Source organism: Thermothelomyces thermophilus, chromosome 4, assembly GCF_000226095.1.
Source record: "Thermothelomyces thermophilus ATCC 42464 chromosome 4, complete sequence".
Taxonomy (NCBI): domain Eukaryota; kingdom Fungi; phylum Ascomycota; class Sordariomycetes; order Sordariales; family Chaetomiaceae; genus Thermothelomyces; species Thermothelomyces thermophilus.
The window spans coordinates 925,938-944,393 of NC_016475.1; the positions used below are offsets into that span (position 1 = coordinate 925,938).

The window sequence follows — 18,456 nt, forward strand, 5'->3', positions numbered from 1 at the left end:
TGAATTACTTACTAGCGTAGCTGTCTAAGAGATAGGAGACCAACAGTGGCGGGACGAGTCGAGGGCGAGAGAGTGAAGGATCTTTTGAGAGTCAGGTGTACGTGACGAGGAGTCTAAGACACTGGAAGCGTACCCTGCGGGGCACGGGGCGTGCCGTCATACCAATGGTTTAGGAACGGTACAGCTAGAGGTAATTATCTTTTCACCTCGCCAATCAGCTATACCGCACGTTGCCTACCATAGCTAATAAAGAAGAGCCGCGATATATCCTGCTGCCTGAACGGAAAGTTCGTTGCCGGGCTCCATTCGTGCAGGGATGTAGGCTCGATAGCGTCGAGGATCTCCGCTCCTGGCTGCTGAGTTAGCTCTGGTATTTTGCAGCGTATAAATGCAAGCGCTTGAGGGGTGACGCAAGGGGATCTAAGCCAACGAAAGTTCCAAGCTAAATACAGGCTGGACCACTTTTTAAGACTCTTTCCGATTCTGGCATTGAAGCCCATTTCTGTGACCCTTTCCTATTTTGGCAATAACATATTTTCCATGCCATTTCCTATTTTGCAAGCAGTTCGTTCTGTCTTACCTACACAGCGTACAGGTAGGGGGAGTGCGATGTCCGCATCAATCCTGAACGCGACGTCGCTGCCTCGCCGGGAGTCCCCGCGTTTCCGCCAACCTCGCACAGCGGCTACGGCCTTGTCGCTTTGTCGGTTATGAAAAACCCGATGCCAGGACCGGATTGCGTTTACTGCGATACTCGTGGAGTTACGGCTGGCGGTGACGTTGGTCGACAAGGGTTGAATCTCGGGCCGCCGGCGGGGTTGTGTTGTTCTGGCAGTATGACATCTGGGAGTCGGCAAATTGTACGCCCGAATTGCCGCAGGTTCACGTGGCCGTCATGGCATTCACTCCGCCCTGAATCGTTACTGGTTTTGTTGAGGCATTGCTTCTCAGGTACCTCCCCCTTTCCTACAGGTGCATCCTGCAGAGCCACACCAGCCACAGGCTTACCCTGTGGCAGTCGTCTTCTGTTGTTCCAAGACCGCCACGAGATATATACATCATCGCCGAGTACGGGTCAGCCATGGAAGGACTACATCCGGTCCGGCAGTTCGGCGGCACAGCCTACCGCTCGAACCAGGGATGAGGTGGCTGACCTTTCGGGATCAGACACCTTCATCCAAAATTCCATGGCCGTGACCGCAGACGAGTTCGATAGGATGGTCACAATGCAGCGCGTTGCATCGCAACTAGTGACGGTGGTCAGCAGAACCGCACCAAGCCGCCACTCGAGTTCCTAGGACCAGAAAACTTTTACATTATAATTACAGCAGTGGGGACCGTTTTTCACTGACAATCACCAACACATAGACTTTTTTATACGCCGGCTCATAGCTCTGCAGGTGCAGTTACTTTCGGCGGTCTCAACGCGTCCGCTAGAGCTTGGTCCCCCAGTCTAACTACGGACATGCTGATCTCACCCGTGATGCGGCGTTTTAAAATGCCCCAACCTCCCCTCATCTCGGTCCGGTTGCGAAGGACAACGCAGGTCAAACCCATTTCTAGACTTATCCCTTCCTCCTCTTGCCGCCCTTTGGCACTATGAATGAGGTGTCCGGAGTAACGCCTTGCTGCTTAGCATTGCTCGACTGGCTGTCTAGTTCGGTAGGTACTAAAGCTGAGCCTGCCTCCGACATCAAGTTCCCTAGACCCTGGGAAAGCCCGGTTGCCTCAGAAAGCCCAGTTGCCTCAAAGCGGGGGGACATCAAAGTCCAAATCCGAGGGCAACTGATCGATGGCAGAGCAGATGTTCTTGAAATGCTCGGGCATCCACATATCGTAGACGTTTTTCGTAAATCGATATGCCGTCCATTTGTCCTTCCCGTCTAGCGTGGTGAAAGAAAATTCATGGATCGGGTGCCGGTAGTACTTGGTATCTTTCCCGTTTATCACCGGGTAGTAGCCGTAGATCCGTACCGACCGGTGGTCATGCGAGACAGAGAATGCGAGGATCTTCCGGTTGACCTCATCCTCACGCTTGACGGTACGGAAGAGCTCGACGATGCCCCGTACCGCAAGGGTCATACTGTGGGCGTTCTGCCGGTCTGCGATTTCGAGCGCCCCGACCTCGCAAGTCAGGAACGGGAAGTACATATAGTACGTAGCTATAAAGAAGGACTGGTCCCCGGCGATAAAGTCACCAATGAATGGCGACAGCTTGGCGAGCTGGTCCTTAGTAAATGCGTCTCGTTTGAACCCGACGGAGTAGTCAGGCTGTGGACGGGGGCTAGTAAGAGGGATCGAGTTGTTCCACCCTTCGTTAACGCTCTCTATTAGGATGTCAAGGTGTTTTGCACCGAATGTCGCAAGACTTTCAGCTGAAGGAACAATAAGCCGACTGATGTCTTGAATAACTCGTGCCTCATTTTTGTTATCTATCTTCTGGCATGTCGTTTCGAAGATATCATCGCGGAAGAGTGTATTATCGCTAGGAACTAGTGTCGTCTTCTCTAGGAGAGACCGACAAAGAGCCTGGCCGGCGCCGGCTAAGCCTAACGGAGCTTCAGTCATGTAACTGCCTTTGACCTCGAGTAGGGTCTTATAACGCTGGTCTCGGTATGGCACGCTCTTCTCCTCCCTCGGCTTCTGGTCGCTGGGAGTCGTCCAGGATGTAGTAGAGTTTGATCGCTTCCGGGACAGATTAGACGAGGACTTCTTTCGTGCAAGTGGTAGACGGTCCATAGTAAAATCTGTCTTTGAGGTCTCTTCCGGCCAGTCCTTCTCTGGCCAGCGTCCCTCCTTCACCCAGAACGCAATCGGGTCAGTATGTTTGTAGACGCCGCTGCTAATCGCTGGCTCGACAAATGCGTCTTCCGTACGGCGTTGGGGGGATCTACATTGTCGCTTCGGGTCTGGGTCTGGGTCTGGGTTTGGGTCTGGGCTGGTCTCGAGTACGTGTTCGATTGAGTGCTTGCGCTTGCGACATCTGCTCTGGACAGGCGCCGGTTGTTCCTATGGATCCCGTGACCCAACTTAGCTTGTGAACCGTATGATAAGAAGGATAAAGAGCATACTTTTGGAATCGGCGTCTCAATGGGTGTAGTTGGATGCAGGCGATTACGTTCGGCGTGCCTGCTTACGCGCTTTCGAGAACTGTCTTTGCGCGGCCCGAGTCGATTTCCTGCAAGCGTCAGCGGAAGATGTCCTTTGGAGCTACGAAGAATAAGTGTACCTTGACTATTTGACGCCGGCGATGGGAGCGCCTTCTGGGCCGCTGTTTGGGCTCGAGTACGGGCCATGGCGATGAGAACGGAGGGGAGGACGAGGTCCTGGTTATATGCCCTGGGAAGAAGGTCTCGAGATGGAGTGACGTCTGGGGAATGGATGGCTGTGAGCGTGCAGGAATGGGATCCACTAATCGTTAAGCGCCATAGTCATTGTGGGTCCCTCTCTGCCTTTCTAGTGTATTCAGGGCAGCAGAATAAGTCTACTGTGTAGGGAGCCATTTCTAGCTTGAGCCAAGACAGAAGTTCAGTCATCCCTGCTGTTGCCAAAATTGAAAACGGCTTCAGAAGGAAAAACATTGGGGGTAGGAATAGAATACACCGGGGAGTCAGTTTTGGAGGCGTCACGAGTGGATGCAGCAGGATCGGCCGTCGTTTCTAGCTTCCGTTGCATTACAACCGAGAACTGTGGAACGCAATGACCTTCTGTTGGAGGACCCACTGGGGGGGTCTGCCTCCGCCCTGCGTGCCTTGCATCCTGGAGAAATACAATAACAACGTTCTCTTCTGGATTGCGTCTCCCATCCAACACCTTGGATGCTTGTGCCTTGAGGAAGATGAGCAGGTCTGGCGCATGCTGCGGGAAGATGTGGGTGGCTGCCGCACAGCATGTCACGTGGGTCCGCCAGGGCCAACACGACATGGAAGCCTGGCAGAGCGGAGATGGGCAAGGATCATGAGGGGAAGCTGGGTGGGCCACTCCTTCAAGAAACGCGCCCCACAGCGGCCCGCCGCGTCCCGGCAGCCCTCCACCACCAGAGGATTGAAACAGACTCGAAGTGGGCTTGCACGCTGATGAGATACTCTAAAGACCACTCGTCACTCATAGCTTCTCTTCTAGCTACCGTACTTTGTCTACGCTTTGCTTCATCCACGCACGCGACCGACAATGCACCTCGACCATCCTGTTAACCAGTCGCTCCAACAAATCGATGAGAACTCCTGGCTCTTCGGGGGCGGCGTGTCGGCGGTTTGGAGGGTTGGTGATGCCATCTGCAAAGCCAAGAAATACACAGAGACCTTGGAGCGCTCTTTACTCGACGCCTCCTCTCCAATAGTGCTCTGGTGCTGTCAGATCTCTAGGCATCGACAAGGATTCGATTGCTGGCGAAAACGCGCCCAAGTTCAATCGTTTGACCCCAGTCGATGGGATTTAAGATGTTCCTGACGTCCCTAAGTACGGATTACATCGTTTCTCTTTGACCTTGCCAGAGAGTAAGTTGCAGCATGAACCCCCGACGCAGTCCTTTCTGCCCGGGCCGTTGGCCGTTCATGCATCAGGTCTGGTCAGAGACGGTTGAACCTGCAACGCCTGCATGCCATGATCCTACACTGCACACATTCGTATATGAAGAGAGGGAGGAAGTTGTAGCACTCCTCGCACTGATGCGAACCCCCGCGTGACCTCCAGGCCCTGTGCTCGCACTCATGATTCAGCATCAAGTTCTGCCGCTCCCTCTCCAGCCGGTTCGCCCGTTCCACATCGTCAAGCCGCCCGGCATCGACGTCACGATTAACGATGGCGTCTGCACGAGCAAGGAGGCGTTCTTCACTCCACTGCTCACAGCCGCACGTCCTCCAGACTAATCCGCAGGCATAACAGAACTGAGCTCCGCAGCGACATGCTAAATTATGTATCAGTATGAGAATCGCGTGAGTGAGTCCAAGGAAGGCAACAACGCTTACTCATGTGGTTGCATCCGTGATCCAGCTCAACCACCCGGCGGCAAGAGTAGCACCGCTGCCAACCATTCTCGGCCGCGACGCGGAGGAGCTCTTGAGCAGCGACATCATATGGACAGTCACCCTCGTGTGATTGACCCTTGCACGTCACACACGTCGTCTTCTGACACCGAGGACACGTTGCCACTTCCCCGTCGATGAACTGCTGCGGTATGAATACGGAACATGTTGGCTGATGACAGTATGTCCTGTTCGGTGTCTCCATCTCTGCCTTCTTGACCAGAAACTCTCCGGCAAGATTTGTCGGAAGGTAGGCCCGGCAAAAATCGAGGGGAATCGGCTGGCCGCAGCAGCGAGGAGGAAATAAGGATTCGTCCGACAAGGACGCCATAAAAAGGCTCGCCAGGCACTCACGGCAGTACTCGTGAGAACAAGGGCAGCGAGAAACGTCCGAGCGATAGCGCTTGTCACCGCAGCCTATGCACTCAATCTTCGGTTGCTCGCCTTCGCCTCCTCCTGTCCATGGAACCGGACGGCTGGCGGCCCATATAGAAGACTCCGCCGGGTGTTCCTCGGTAGACACGTATAGAGCCTCGAGTTTGGCCAGAAGCTGCTCATCCAAGGCTGACACGATCGAAGCGCGCCCGCCAGGCGTTGTCGGCATGCCCTCTGGGCTCAACGTGCGGGCGAATTCTCGGTCCAGAGCCGCTTGCTCCTCTTCCAGCAAGATGGGACCAATCAGGTCGGCATCTAGCCTGACGGCTCGGGCGATGCTCCTGCACATGGAATAGTCAGATGTAACTAATATGCATGACGCTAGCTCAGCCTCGTACAGCTGAATGGCGAGGTTGAAATCGTCCGTCTCCCCCTCACGACCCTTTCCCTTTCCTGCCTTCTTGAGCCCCTCTAGGTCCTCGCGTTGCAGCTCTAGCGCAAGCTCGAGGTCCTCTAACGGCAAAGTGGCGGCAGACATGATGACTATAGGGAGCAGTGCTAAGACCGGAAGTTTAGTTTTTGGTCGGGAGAATACGGCGGACGTAACCTACAAAGGCTTATAGTATTAGTTGTTGACACTGCAAAGAAGGGTCGAAGCCATAAGCAGGTACCTCTATTGACGAAGACAACAAAAATGAGAGGAAAGAGAGAAAGCATATAAGTCAGCCCTCGTAATGGGCTTTTCGACTCCTCCGTTTGTTAAGTCGACCTCCGAATGCTCCACCAGCCCACTGCGCTGTGCCGGGAGCCGTTTCAGACTCCCTCTTGCCCCTCCCGGCACCATGTAGGCCGGTCCATTATGCAACTGTAAGCAAAGTTTAGGACATGTGCATCTGAGCCTGTATTTGTTACTGTCTCCTAGTTGCAGCCTCGTTACAGCAGTGGAGGGGCGGACACGATGAAAGGGAATTGGCTGAGGGGCCTTGCAGCTCAGCAAGCGACGACGAAGAAGGCTCTCGTGGTGGTGAGTACCTGTACCGACCTTGCCACAAAAGATTTTTACTGCATCTCACGGCCTTCCTTTTCCTTTTCCAGTTACAAACAGCAAGCTTCCTGCTCACTTAAGCCCGTTTACCTACCTTCGGACGCACGATGATCGGCTAATAGCGCTCCAAGACTGGCCGGCCGGGCGGTGATCGCAGGCTGCCAGTTCCTGCGTCAGTGGTAGGTGCAAGTTTGCCTGCAACGGCCCGAACGGATCTGCAACCTCAGCGAATAATCAGCGTCAGCATGATAGCAACAACCTTGGTCGTGAAAATTTGACTTGCCATTTCGGACCTCACAGGGTGCGGTGAGGCAACAAACACCGCAACCTGCGACCCAATGATTTAATTAGATCCGAACCAGCGCGCAGCGTTTGCTCTTTGAGCATGGCTGCACACACTTCTTAACCATCTTTGAGCTTGTCCCGGGTCGAAAGCAAGGCAGCATAATTAGAAGCTACCGCTTCGCACCTCATTGCTGCTTTGCCTGTCCCGACCATCGAGGCCTCCCACCAATCTTGCGATGATAGCAGAATGGATAATTAGGCCAGGTCCGCCAGTTGATGCTTCGATCGCACGTGCGTAAATCCGCTGCACTTGTCGAACAGAACAGCCATAATTATCGTTTCACAAGCTCGCCGACCAGCTAATTAATTACCCCACACAGAGAAATTCTTGAACACCAACAGCTGCCAAAAAGGGATGCTCGCCGAGCAAGAGGCATCAATACCCATCACTGATTGGACGTCGGGTTCGAGACAGCATGTTCCCAATCTCTAGACTATTTCAAAGCTGTGAGGCAAGCTCAGGATGGTCTTGGAGGAAAGCCTTCTCCTGCGCCGGCCGTACTGTAGGGTTGATACCATCGAGCCGATCAATATACCGACATAATGCGACTTCTTCACTATTATCACATCGCATCGGCGCCTTGGAGGTGGCATTTGAAATACCCTAACCATAACAAATCGTTAGACCCCCGCTAGAATAGCGTATCATCCCAGCCTACACGCTTGGCCGCCGTGTAGCCTGTGGGGGGGTGTGGCCGGGTTTAGGCGCCCTTAATTATAGCCTACCATCCTGGCTGTGGTTCCATAACGGGAGCCGGTTCTCGTTTGGGTTCCGATAGGATCACGTTCTCGATAAAACGTTGCCAGCCAGCCAGTGTAAATAATTACTGTTGCAATCCATTACCGCTTTGTAAAGTCTGACTGATCAACAACTGGCACAGCTCCGGGTTCTAATTATATCAAGTTGACGAAGACGTGCCCTCGCGATCTGATACCACTCCTTGACAACTGCCGGTCAAATAGGACATGGCACCATGAGGCGGAGGCGCTCAACCATCCGCGGCTTGAATTGCTATCACACCCTCTAATAAACCGGCATTCTCTGGGCTCTTTGGGCAGTCGTGCCAACAGTCAGTAATTAAGGTAACTCCGTGGCCTTAGTCCCTCCTCGATTTGAAGGGAAAGCCAAGAATCGTATTGCCCGGCTAATCTGTTATTAGGGTCGATGTTTACTCGCCCATAAAATTCCATGCCCTTTTTGATGGCCGGCTATTTACCCTCAACGGGCGTCCTGCCTCTTTGGTGGTATGTTCCTATCTATGTAGGTACGTATGTACATACGTATGCACATGCTCAGGTTGTACTCTTTGTCTAGAAGGGACACAAGAGGCAACGAGGCAGGCGGTACTCCGTACTCGTTACTGTGTTGTCCAATCGGCGTCTCTCCGAGCTCGGTAATTTCCCAAAACTCTCGAGCTCTATTCTCTGCCGTTGGTTGTTTCCGGGCTTGGCAGGTTTGCATGAAATTGTTCAACCAGCCAAATGTGATTCCACGATGCTACCCAAACCCCTCCAGATCCAGAAAACTACAAAGTGGCTGCTCGTTGCCGAAGGGAGAAAGGAAGAGCAGAAGGGACTGCCGCACAGAGGCATGATGAGTAGCCCACCATCCGTAGGTACAAAGGTAAGCGCCATCCCTGATCCTGCCAGCTAAATATTTACCCATCAAGCGCTGTCGAAAGGGTACGGTACCGGTTAGTCCACCTGGAGCAATAAAGAGGAGCAATAAAGAGAGAGAGCTGTTGCCAAGATGAAGTTCTTGCGGAAATCCGACCGGGGAAGTGTCTTGGGCAGCACGCTCTTTTCCTTGGCGTTTCTGTTCTACAGCCCGCCGACGGCGGCACAAAGTCCACCCCCCGATGGAGCGGTCTACGACTATATTGTCATCGGGAGCGGACCGGGCGGCGGCGTTGTGGGAGCCAATCTCGCCAAGGCGGGATACTCGGTCCTGCTCCTCGAGGCGGGAGACGACAGCCCCGGCGCGGGGTTCGGGGTGTACACGCCGACCGTGACCTGGGACTTCTACGTCAAGCACTATCCCGAGGGGGATCCGCGAGACAACCAGTACAGCCACCTGACCTGGCTCACCCCCGACGGCCGTTACTGGGTGGGCCAGAGCGGTGCGCCCGAGGGCTCCCGGCTCCTCGGCGTCTATTATCCCCGCGGTGCCACCCTGGGAGGGTCGTCCATGATCAACGCCATGGTCGTCTGGCTGCCGAATGACAGCGACTGGGACTACCATGCCGAGGTCACGGGAGACGACAGCTGGAGGTAAGCTCACCGTCACCGTCACCGTCGCCGTCGCCCCGTGAGGGGATAACCGGTGTCTTCAGGTTTGTCTTCTCGAGACTGACTGAGCGTCCCACTCGCCGTGTTGCCCAAAACAAAAAAATAAAGAGCCGAGAACATGCACAAGATCTTCCAGAAGATCGAAAAGAACAACTACCTGCCCCGGGGCACGGCAAACCACGGGTTCGACGGCTGGTTCCAGACGCAGATGGGGACCATGGTGCAGACCAACCGGACAGGCCCGCTGCAGGGCAACGGCGTCATGACGACGTACGCGCAGGACTGGAACCTGACGATACCCATGTCGGACCTCCTGATCCGCGACCCCAACGAGATCGGCCCGGACCGCGACCAGACGTCGAGCATCTACGGGCAGGTCAGCCACCAGTTCGCCAACGGCAACCGGTACAGCTCGCGCCACTACGTGCAGGACGCCGTCAGCTCTGGCGCCAACCTGACCGTCTCCCTGACCTCGCTCGCGACCAGGATCCTCTTTGACACGGTGACGGAACCCGACAGCCCGCGGGCGACGGGGGTCGAGTACCTCTTTGGCAAGTCGCTCTACAGGGGCGACAGGCGGCGGGCGGACGGCGCGATCGGGGTCAACCGCACGGCCGTGGCGCGGCGCGAGGTGATCGTGTCCGGGGGCGCCTTCAACTCGCCACAGCTGCTGCTGCTCAGCGGGATCGGCAACGCGACCGAGCTGGAGGCGCTGGGGATCCCCGTGATCCGGGACCTGCCCGGGGTGGGCCGCAACCTGATGGACAACCAGGAGATGCCCATCGTGGGCACGGGAAGCCCCGGCGGCGGCCCGGGGGCGGTGGCGGGCGTGGCCATGTACAAGACGCGGCACCCGGCCCACGGGGAGCGCGACATGTTCCTCTTCGGCGGGCCCGGCTTCCTCTTCCGCGGCTTCTGGCCCAACGAGGCCGTGCACCTGCCCGACGAGCCGGCCCAGCCCGTCTACGGCGTCAGCATGGTCAAGGGGTCGAGCGTCAACAACGGCGGCTGGGTCAAACTGCGGAGCCGGGACCCGACCGACACGCCCGAGATCAACTTCAACCACTACGCCGTCGGCGCCGAGTACGACCTCGAGGCCGTCAAGGACACGGTCGCCTGGATCCGGTCCGTCTACCGGCGCGTGGGCATCGCGACGGTCGAGCCGCCGTGCGCCCGCGGCCCCGACGAGAACGGCTACTGCGGCGAGGAGGACGAGGCCTGGATCCACAAGCAGACCTTCGGCCACCACCCGACCTCGACCAACAAGATCGGCGCCGACGACGACCCCACCGCCGTGCTCGACTCCAAGTTCCGCGTCCGCGGCGTCCGCGCCCTGCGCGTCGTCGACGCCAGCGCCTTCGCCAGGATCCCGGGCGTCTTCCCCGTCGTCTCCACCTTTATGATCTCGCAGAAGGCCAGCGACGACATTCTGGCCGAGCTGGAGGCCGAGTCACGCTGAGGAAGCAAGTTGCGTGCCCAAACGGGGAGAGGAGGGTTTAAGATCATCATCATCATGGACTCACTCCATAATTATTAGGTGATGATGGAAAGGGAAAGGGGTTTGGGGAAAGGGAAAGAGGGGCAAATAATTAGGAGGGAAAGTTTAGCACTCGGAAAGCAAAGTTAGGAGTTTTGACTCTGATTACGGAGTATAGCCCAATGAGAATCAGCCATTTCACAAACAATTCATCCAGTATTATTAATACGCAAGTCGGGCATCAGCGTATCAGCGGATCCAGGAGTTGCTGCAAACCTGCCCCTGATGGATTCCGCGCGCCTTGCCGGGGTTGTGCTCAAGAGTGGCCTCGCAGGCCTGGGTCACTATAACAAAGGCCGTGTGGTGTAGTGGTAGCATACTTGCTTTGGGTCGTGAGATTTCAATCTGCAAGTGGTCCCAGGTTCAAGCCCTGGCTCGGCCCTGTTTTTTGGCCTTGCGTTCCTTCGCTCCCCAACGAATGAATCAGGGAATGATGCTCCTCTTTCCCTTTTTGATCCATCCGTTTCCTGCTCTCCTACATACATACGTTGAATGTTACTTGTGACTCTCTTGGTTCCGGCACCAAGTCGAACATTCCAATATCCAAGGTTTGTTGACCATTTTTGCGCCCACACCTTAATGAATTACGGAAACCTCGGGTATGAACGACTACCTAATAATTAACTCGGGACTTTTCCCCAATCGATACCTAATTACACAGCAAAGACCTCATTCGCCGCCGCCGTGAGCGTGGCCACGACAGCATTGTAGAGCTGCGGCCCGACGCTGATCCTCGCAGCGCCCATCCTCGCAATATCGGCGCTCCTCAGCGCCTTCGGCTGCACCGGCGAGGCCTTGCGCGGCTGGAGGTTGACCCGCCCGCCCAGTCCATCGATCACCTTCTGCACGTCCGCCTCGGCCATTTCCTTGTTCCGCGGCCAGAAGATAAACACGGTCGTCGCCCCGGCAGCGCCCCGACCACCCGCGCCGATGCCGCGTCGTACACGTTGGCCAGCACCAGCGGCCGCCCGGGCACGTGCAGCGCCTTGAAGGCCCGCGCCCGATCCGCGAGGGTGGCAATTGGGGGCGTCGTCATTGTGCTGCCGGCTTCCTGTTGCTGTTTGCCTGCTGCCCGGGAAGGGGGGTCCAGGGCAGGTATCGAATTTCTGATGTCCTTAATTTTGTTTTCTTTATGGGCGACTAAGTAAACAATTGACCGATCAAGTTATCATAATTAGTCTTCCTCATCGTGTCATTTGCGAGCGGCATGATTTTATCTCTTCGCTCTGCCGAGGAGGGCCGCGTTAATAAAGCCGACGTCATCCGAGCCAATCGACCAACCTAGTAATTATATGATTCCAGTTCAGCAAAACGGCCCAGGGAGTTCGATGGCACTACAACTCAAGCCGCACTAATTAATTAGTCTTGGATTTGCCCGTCCAAGAAAACAAGAGTCACATTCCCTTCGAGGATTGGTTGGACAAAACAAACCTGTGAAGTCATCACTATTAGATGCATCGAGAACAAGGGTGATGCAGTACGTTGTCTACGGACGCGTCCATCATGTAAGGTTAGATAAGAAAAGCCCTGTGGATCTGGCAAACGGGCTGGCAAACGGAGGGCTCTTTGTTCCTATCCTCTACTTATACAGAGCCACAGGGCCAGCAAACGTAGGAAGAAAACATCGCACTTTTGAACTATTTTGAATACAACAACCTTCTTCCATCAATTGGAACCCATCTTCTATCAAAGGGTTAATAACTTGAAAGATCTGGTGGCAAGGCGATGGTACAATAGTCGATCAAATGTAGAAGAAAAAAAAGCCCTGTGAAAAAAAAAAAAAAACATGGGGCTTGTCGAGCCCCCAGTTATGAAAAGAACGAAAAAAAAGAAAGAAAGAAAGAAAGAACGAAAAAGCAAACCCTTCAAGCAATGCGGTGCCCGCTTCAGCAACTCTGGTGGTGGTACAGACGTTGTAAATAGTATTACATGATTCCCGACAATCCTTTTTTGATTCTTGCAAGCGAGCTCAAGCAGTGGAAAGCCGCGAGCACACAGCTTGCTCATCTTCCATAAGTCCACATCGTCCCCGTTCCCCCGGTATGCTGAGCCGTCCATAAGGCCAGTCCGAGCGCAGCACGCAGCTGCATAGCCGGCCGAGACCGAAGGGCAGTCGGGGATTTCTTTGGCGGACCTGCTACGAGCCGTCATGGCCAGCATAACCCGAGGACCGACGACTCTCGTCCATTCCCACCACCATGGCGCCCACCGCTTGGAACGCTGCTGCGTCCAAATGGTTCCTGTCGTCGAGAACCGCCCAAACTGTTCTGTCATCCACTTGCCCAGCCACAGAAGAAACACCCGAAAGCAAAACATCATCAGAGAGATCATCAGCCAGCTCGTGAATGACCGTCAGCTGCTGGCCATCATACGAGGCCTCATCCCTCCAGGGCGGAACCTCTTCTCGCACCGCATCGACCTGACGCAAGCGCGAAGTTGAAAATGAAGAAGTAGAAGAAGAAGAAGAAGAACCGGAAAGAAGCCACCCAGCCAACGCCTCGTCCTCGCCCCGTCGCTCCTGTCCCCGCGGCCGCCACGTGGGGAGCGAGCAGCAATAATAACAATAACACCCCGGCCCCTCGCGCGCGATCCGGTCCGGCGCGAAGCCCTTGTCCAGCTCGCGCTCGTCGTTGAGAAGCAGGCGAATGCGGCACCGCTCGGCGTCCTGCCGGTGCTCGTCATCGTCGTCGTCGTCGTCATCCTCTCCCGACGGAGCCCACCGCCGCCTCCGCCTGGCCGTCCTCTCGTCGCGGAACGCGCCCTGTCGCTCCAGCGACGGCGGGCGCCGCCTGGTAGTGCCGCTTTGCCCAGCAGGCAAAGTGGTGGCGAAGAGGGAGGAGGAAACAAGGGCGCCCCGCGCCGATGGCCCGCGGCTCCTGCTCCGTCGGCCGTTGAAGCCCCCCCGGTCGGGCGGCCGGCGGTGGTCCTCCTCCTGATGCGGAATGGTCAAGCAAAAGGGTCCGCCGGGAGGCCCATTGTGGTTGTCACGGTGCGGCGTTGCCGACGCTGCCGAGCGAATGCGGCGGACTTTGCGGTGGTGGCAGTCGTCGCGTTCCTCGGTCGGGACGTAGCGACGGCCGGCATCCGGCCCGGGAGGAGAGGAGGTTTCGGCCAAGTGCGAGGGGCGAGTTGCGCTCGGGTGAGTCCGCGTGGGATGTTGTCGCTGTTGGGTGCTGCTGCTGCTGATCGCCCCGCGCCGGTCCCAGTTGGAGAGTCCATCGGAGGAGGATGGAGCTCCGGGATATGGAGCATTCGAAGCCGTGTTCCAAAGAAGAAGGCCCATAGGGGGATTCAGGATATAAAGGGGCTTTATCAGTGATTTTTTTTGTTTTTTCCTTTCAAGTGGTCAAGTTGTCCTCTTCCTGCTGTTGTTGCGTGATCGGCCGAATTCGGTAACCGGCTTGTATGCCTAGTGTCGTTGGAGCGAAGGGCGCTCGCCGATCGAGTAAAGGGCGCGCAACGTCTCTGACCGAAGGGCCGAGAAGGTGCGTGAACATGGGGGAAAAGGAAAACATCGTCTTATACGGACCAAGATATGGGGGCGCATTGTGTGAATTGTCGCTGATTATTCTTATTGGCCTTTGTCTGCAACGGGCGTTGGGAGTCATGGCGTGCGGCCCGGTCGGCCAAGTTCATTGGGCAAGGCCGCCGAGGCGATGTTGGTGGGTTACTTATAAACAGGCGCCCGATTGGGGCGCGACGAGCCCTGTGACTCACAGGGCTGCTGTTTTGGGACCGCGGTTGGTGACAGCGCCAGGCAGAGAGTCCGCCTGGGTAACAGCGCCTTCCACCCCGGTCGGCGACTCCAAGGCAGAACTCCCCCACAGGGCAGGCCGTCATCTGAACCGAAGATGGGTCACCAGATTCGTTTATTTTTTTTTCTCTCTTGAGCTTATCCACGACTGAGGAAAATCTCGCATCCATTTCTGCCCTCTTTTCTTTATAGCCCCAGTTCTTTAATTATAGCCCATTGTCTCCGGATGAGCACAGGAGCGAAATGTCGCCCTCGTTGGGGCCGATTTCGATATTAGGTAGGTAATTATGTTTCTGGTGTGGTTTCAATCGTCTCCCGCGTTTTGCCCTGCTTTTACCCATTGGTTGTCGTCATCTCTTTCGTCGTTCTTCTGCGAGGCGAAAAGCGTGACACCTTGTTCTGTGACTTGTCTGAATTGCCCAACAGATGTCCGGGAAGTTGACCCTTCGCAACCGACCTGTTTCCCACAGAAGATCCAAGTTCCCTGCGTTTTTATTTTCTTTCCATTCGTTTTTATTTATTTATTTGTACGCAAGATATCCCAAGATAAGGCATTTTTGCTGTCCCTGGATGCTTTCACGATATTATCGATATCTCGGGAGTCGGACAGCGACAAGATGGGTGACCCAGGCAAGGTCGGGTAGCTAAGTAGTGGTCAGTCTTACGCAAGGTACCCGGTGACAACCTTGGACTTTTTTTGCGCCCTAGACTTAAGATGCCTCCCTACAGAGCAGGCCCAAAGCTGTCTCTCGGCTAATTAATCAATGCGGCCGAAAGGGCAAGAGGGTTATGAGTGATTAGAGCGATCCCAATCACCAACTCTCGCACGCCAGTCATTCTTGGTAGATGGAAGCGCTAAAAGTGGGAACGGAGGCACCTCAACTATTATCCTTTTCAAGCCCGAAGTGAACCGGGCACCAGCGGCTGCGAAGAGCTGATAGCTTCAGTCACAATCCGACCTCCCCTGCGAGAGGTGATCATGGTAAAAATACGAACAGTGTCCGGTCCCTCTCCAACTACCGATCAAGACAGAGAGATATATCATGCGCCGTTGGCTGGGTCGAGCACAAACCGGCTGAGGAGTTCGCACCGGTGGCGCAGTTTGGGCGGCATGGTCGTCGCCTCGAACGTGTTCGTGATGTTGTACATACGCTTGTCCTTACCGTACGTCGGCCACGCCATGTCCTCGCCCAGCACCAATGCCAGCAGCTTCGCTTCGAAGGCAAAAGCCAGCTCCGGGTTGCTGACCGACGTCTGCCCCTGGTCGATGTAAATTACAAGTAGTCTGTTCTCAGCTTGCGCTGACGGCTCTTGACGTCGCGCCGCTGCGCCGCCGCCGGCGACGATTTGAAGGCAAGGCATGCTGGAAGGGCAAGGGCTTCACCCTACCGCCGTCGAGCACAGTCAGGTAGTAGATAATGCCGGCACCGGCGCTCTGCCCCAGGATCGTGACGCGCTTCCTATCGCCTCCACACTTGTGGATGTGCGCCGCCGTCCACTCGGCTGCCGCGAGACAGTCCAGCATCCCGACGTTGCCGTCGAGATCCTCCCCGTCGGCCCAGGTAACCCCGGTATTCCCATTCTGCATCACCGTCGGTCAGTAGGGAAGTTAGATTTCGCTTTCCCCAAACTCTCAGATACGGGACCGTGCCACAGAGGAAGAGGAGCAGCAGGAGGAGGAGAAGGAGGAGGAGAAGGAGCACTGACCTGTAGTTGTTGGCAACGGCGACGAATTTGGTTTTATTCTGCCTGTGCATTAAGTCGAACAGGCCCATGGGGCTGAAGAAAATGTCCTTGCTGCTAAACGCATATGCGCTGCCGTGGAAGTTGTGCAACACGGGCACCCTGTCCCCCGGCCTCACCCCTTCAGGGGGGACGTATACATCTAAAAACGGGCCAGTCTTCGTGGCCCCACGTCGTTCCGTTGATACCGGGGAACGGGACCGAGGCCGGCGCCGAAGAGATGCAGTCTCTGCTCTGCGGCGGCAGACTGCCGTCCTGGATAATACCGTCTACTCGAGGCAGTTACCCGTGCAGTTTTAGACCAGGGCTGTTATAACCGAGTCCCTTTATAACCATCATAGGAACTGAGAAGAGCTCAGACCCTAGCGGCATTCCGCACCCCTTCCAAGACTCTCTGTTTATTGTAGGGTAGCAGTTGATTGGGAGGAGAACTTTCGTTGTCTGTCAAAGCGTATTGCCGAACGTAGTGATAAGCTTCCAGGAGCGTTGAAAGCAGTCTACAGTAGGTAGCTATACAAAGGAAAGAGTACCTTGTTAAACTATCTACAAAGGAGACAAAACGACTGATTATTTATAGACAAAGGAGCTAGCCAAAGCGTTAAACAGCCTTATATAGCTATAGTAAACGCGTAGCTAATACGTTTAGAAGCTCTATAGCTTCTAACACACCCCCTAATTAAACACGGTAGTCGTTTAACTATACTTTATAGTAATACTATTCTTAGTATTATATCCTTTGTCGCTCTTACCTTAACAGCTCCTTTAGGGGCCTGCCTTCTGTATTTAGAAGTCTAAAAGAGTCAAGTATAGTAGAGCGATTCCTTTAAAGCTATAGATTAAATATAGCTATTATAACCGTAGTAGTAATAGTATTACTAGTTTTAATTATAATAATAATAATAGGATGATGCCTCCTATGCTCGAATTAACGGATAACTTGTTAGGTATGCCTATTATAAATATTATAACTGCTAGTAGGTCGACTTTTGCTCCTGTAATGCCTTGTAAGCGTAAGCGTGCTAAAGCTTCTAGACCGTAAGTGTTCCTATTATCTCTGTCTAATTGATTTTATTACTAGTTTTGTAGTTTTCTAGCACTTTACTAGTTATATTAAGATCGTTCGAGCTAACTAAATATAGCGATATTATAGCTAGTAAGCTTTATAAGGTGCCTTATGGAATATATATATAGTTAGCTCTAGTAAGATGTTCTTTTAGCGAATGTTATAATCATTTTAGCGTTAGCTCTTACTATTACTATTATATCTATAGTTCTTATAAATGTAAAGATATATATATTGATTGCCTATATATCTAATAGCTCTTACAATACTTATATTGACTATAATAGTAGTCTTACTTTTTATATTAGGTTAGTAAAGGATTTAATAAAGGCTTTACCAGATAGAGCTAAGGCCTTTATAAGTCCCTAGATCTTAAACCTCTACCTTTAACATATAGGTAAATTGCTAATAATTATATATAGGATCTTAAGAAGTTATATATAGTTCTTTAGAGTAACTTAAAATATACTAGTATAGATAATATAGAGGAGTATAAGCTTAATAAGGCTAAACTTATAGATTTTATAAAGATTGCCTACTTTATATACGATATCTTTTATTAGTTAGGCAAGATCAAGGAGGCTTATAATGCTTATATTAATATATCTAATAATACATTAGGTATTATATTATTGCCTAGCTAGGATAAAGGTAAGGGTAAGGCTATTAATCTTAGTAATAGCTAACTATAATAGATAGGGAGTATTAGGCGATATTTTATTTAACGAATTTGACTTATTTTCTACCCCCTAGTTATATAAGCCTATAACTAATATCTTAAAGATTAAAGAAAGCCTTCTAGCGCTTAAAGGCTTATTAGCTAAGTCGTTTAATAAGCCTATCTATTAGTATCTAACTGGTTAATAGATATATAGCTTTAAACGTTCCTTTTACTACTTCCTGGTATAATTATATATTATAAATATCCATATACTATAGGTAAGTATTAATATGTTCGTTCTTAGCCATTACTAGTCTAATTATTTACTAATTATCATAATAAATGTTCTAAGGTTCCTTAAGCTCAGGATCGATATCTATAAATAGCCTTTTAAGTATTATAGCCTCTCTTACTATAAGGAAGAGCGTTGAAAGTTCTACTTTAATGTTTAACGTTATAATAATATCCTAATATAATACCTTTTATATAATAGGACCTCTAAATAGAAAGAAGATATATCCTTATAACGAGTACTATATATCTAAATTATCTATATATAAAGTATCCCTAACAATTATAAACATTAGACTTTCTAGCGTTTACTTACCTCTATATTAGAT

At 53.0% G+C, this 18,456-nt stretch overlaps 7 protein-coding genes and 1 non-coding gene across 8 annotated transcripts; 3 read left to right on the top strand and 5 right to left on the bottom strand.

Annotated features, from left to right (window-relative positions):
* Positions 1 to 1,651: 1,651 nt before the first annotated feature.
* MYCTH_2306056 (uncharacterized protein) lies at positions 1,652 to 3,408 on the bottom strand. Its single transcript, XM_003663800.1, has 3 exons — positions 3,230 to 3,408; positions 3,072 to 3,178; positions 1,652 to 3,009 (listed from the first exon to the last, which is right to left on the bottom strand). The coding sequence occupies exons 1-3, from the start codon at positions 3,294 to 3,296 to the stop codon at positions 1,747 to 1,749; spliced, it is 1,437 nt and encodes a 478-aa protein (XP_003663848.1). The 5' UTR covers positions 3,297 to 3,408; the 3' UTR covers positions 1,652 to 1,746.
* A 703-nt stretch (positions 3,409 to 4,111) lies between these two features.
* On the top strand, positions 4,112 to 4,508 carry MYCTH_2306057 (uncharacterized protein). The gene has a single exon (XM_003663801.1). It carries the CDS (start codon positions 4,171 to 4,173, stop codon positions 4,447 to 4,449), a length of 279 nt encoding a protein of 92 aa, XP_003663849.1. The 5' UTR covers positions 4,112 to 4,170; the 3' UTR covers positions 4,450 to 4,508.
* A 60-nt stretch (positions 4,509 to 4,568) lies between these two features.
* MYCTH_2118950 (uncharacterized protein) lies at positions 4,569 to 5,937 on the bottom strand (the record flags this gene model as incomplete). The annotated part of the gene is made up of 2 exons (XM_003663802.1): positions 4,569 to 4,906; positions 4,968 to 5,937. 2 exons carry the CDS (start codon positions 5,935 to 5,937, stop codon positions 4,569 to 4,571), a joined length of 1,308 nt encoding a protein of 435 aa, XP_003663850.1.
* A 2,602-nt stretch (positions 5,938 to 8,539) lies between these two features.
* MYCTH_95293 (GMC oxidoreductase-like protein) lies at positions 8,540 to 10,537 on the top strand (the record flags this gene model as incomplete). Its single annotated transcript, XM_003663803.1, has 2 exons — positions 8,540 to 9,060; positions 9,187 to 10,537. 2 exons carry the CDS (start codon positions 8,540 to 8,542, stop codon positions 10,535 to 10,537), a joined length of 1,872 nt encoding a protein of 623 aa, XP_003663851.1.
* Positions 10,538 to 10,909: 372 nt separating this feature from the next.
* MYCTH_t107 lies at positions 10,910 to 10,997 on the top strand. The gene has a single exon. It is a non-coding gene; the product is annotated as a tRNA-Pro (tRNA).
* Positions 10,998 to 11,253: 256 nt separating this feature from the next.
* Positions 11,254 to 11,726, bottom strand: MYCTH_2306062 (uncharacterized protein). The gene has a single exon (XM_003663804.1). It carries the CDS (start codon positions 11,476 to 11,478, stop codon positions 11,269 to 11,271), a length of 210 nt encoding a protein of 69 aa, XP_003663852.1. The 5' UTR covers positions 11,479 to 11,726; the 3' UTR covers positions 11,254 to 11,268.
* Positions 11,727 to 12,516: 790 nt separating this feature from the next.
* MYCTH_2306063 (uncharacterized protein) lies at positions 12,517 to 14,113 on the bottom strand. Its single transcript, XM_003663805.1, has one exon. The coding sequence runs from the start codon at positions 13,896 to 13,898 to the stop codon at positions 12,753 to 12,755; it is 1,146 nt and encodes a 381-aa protein (XP_003663853.1). The 5' UTR covers positions 13,899 to 14,113; the 3' UTR covers positions 12,517 to 12,752.
* Positions 14,114 to 15,410: 1,297 nt separating this feature from the next.
* Positions 15,411 to 16,484, bottom strand: MYCTH_2110896 (uncharacterized protein; the record flags this gene model as incomplete). The annotated part of the gene is made up of 5 exons (XM_003663806.1): positions 15,411 to 15,629; positions 15,754 to 15,951; positions 16,016 to 16,254; positions 16,301 to 16,381; positions 16,430 to 16,484. The coding sequence occupies 5 exons, from the start codon at positions 16,482 to 16,484 to the stop codon at positions 15,411 to 15,413; spliced, it is 792 nt and encodes a 263-aa protein (XP_003663854.1).
* Positions 16,485 to 18,456: the final 1,972 nt, after the last annotated feature.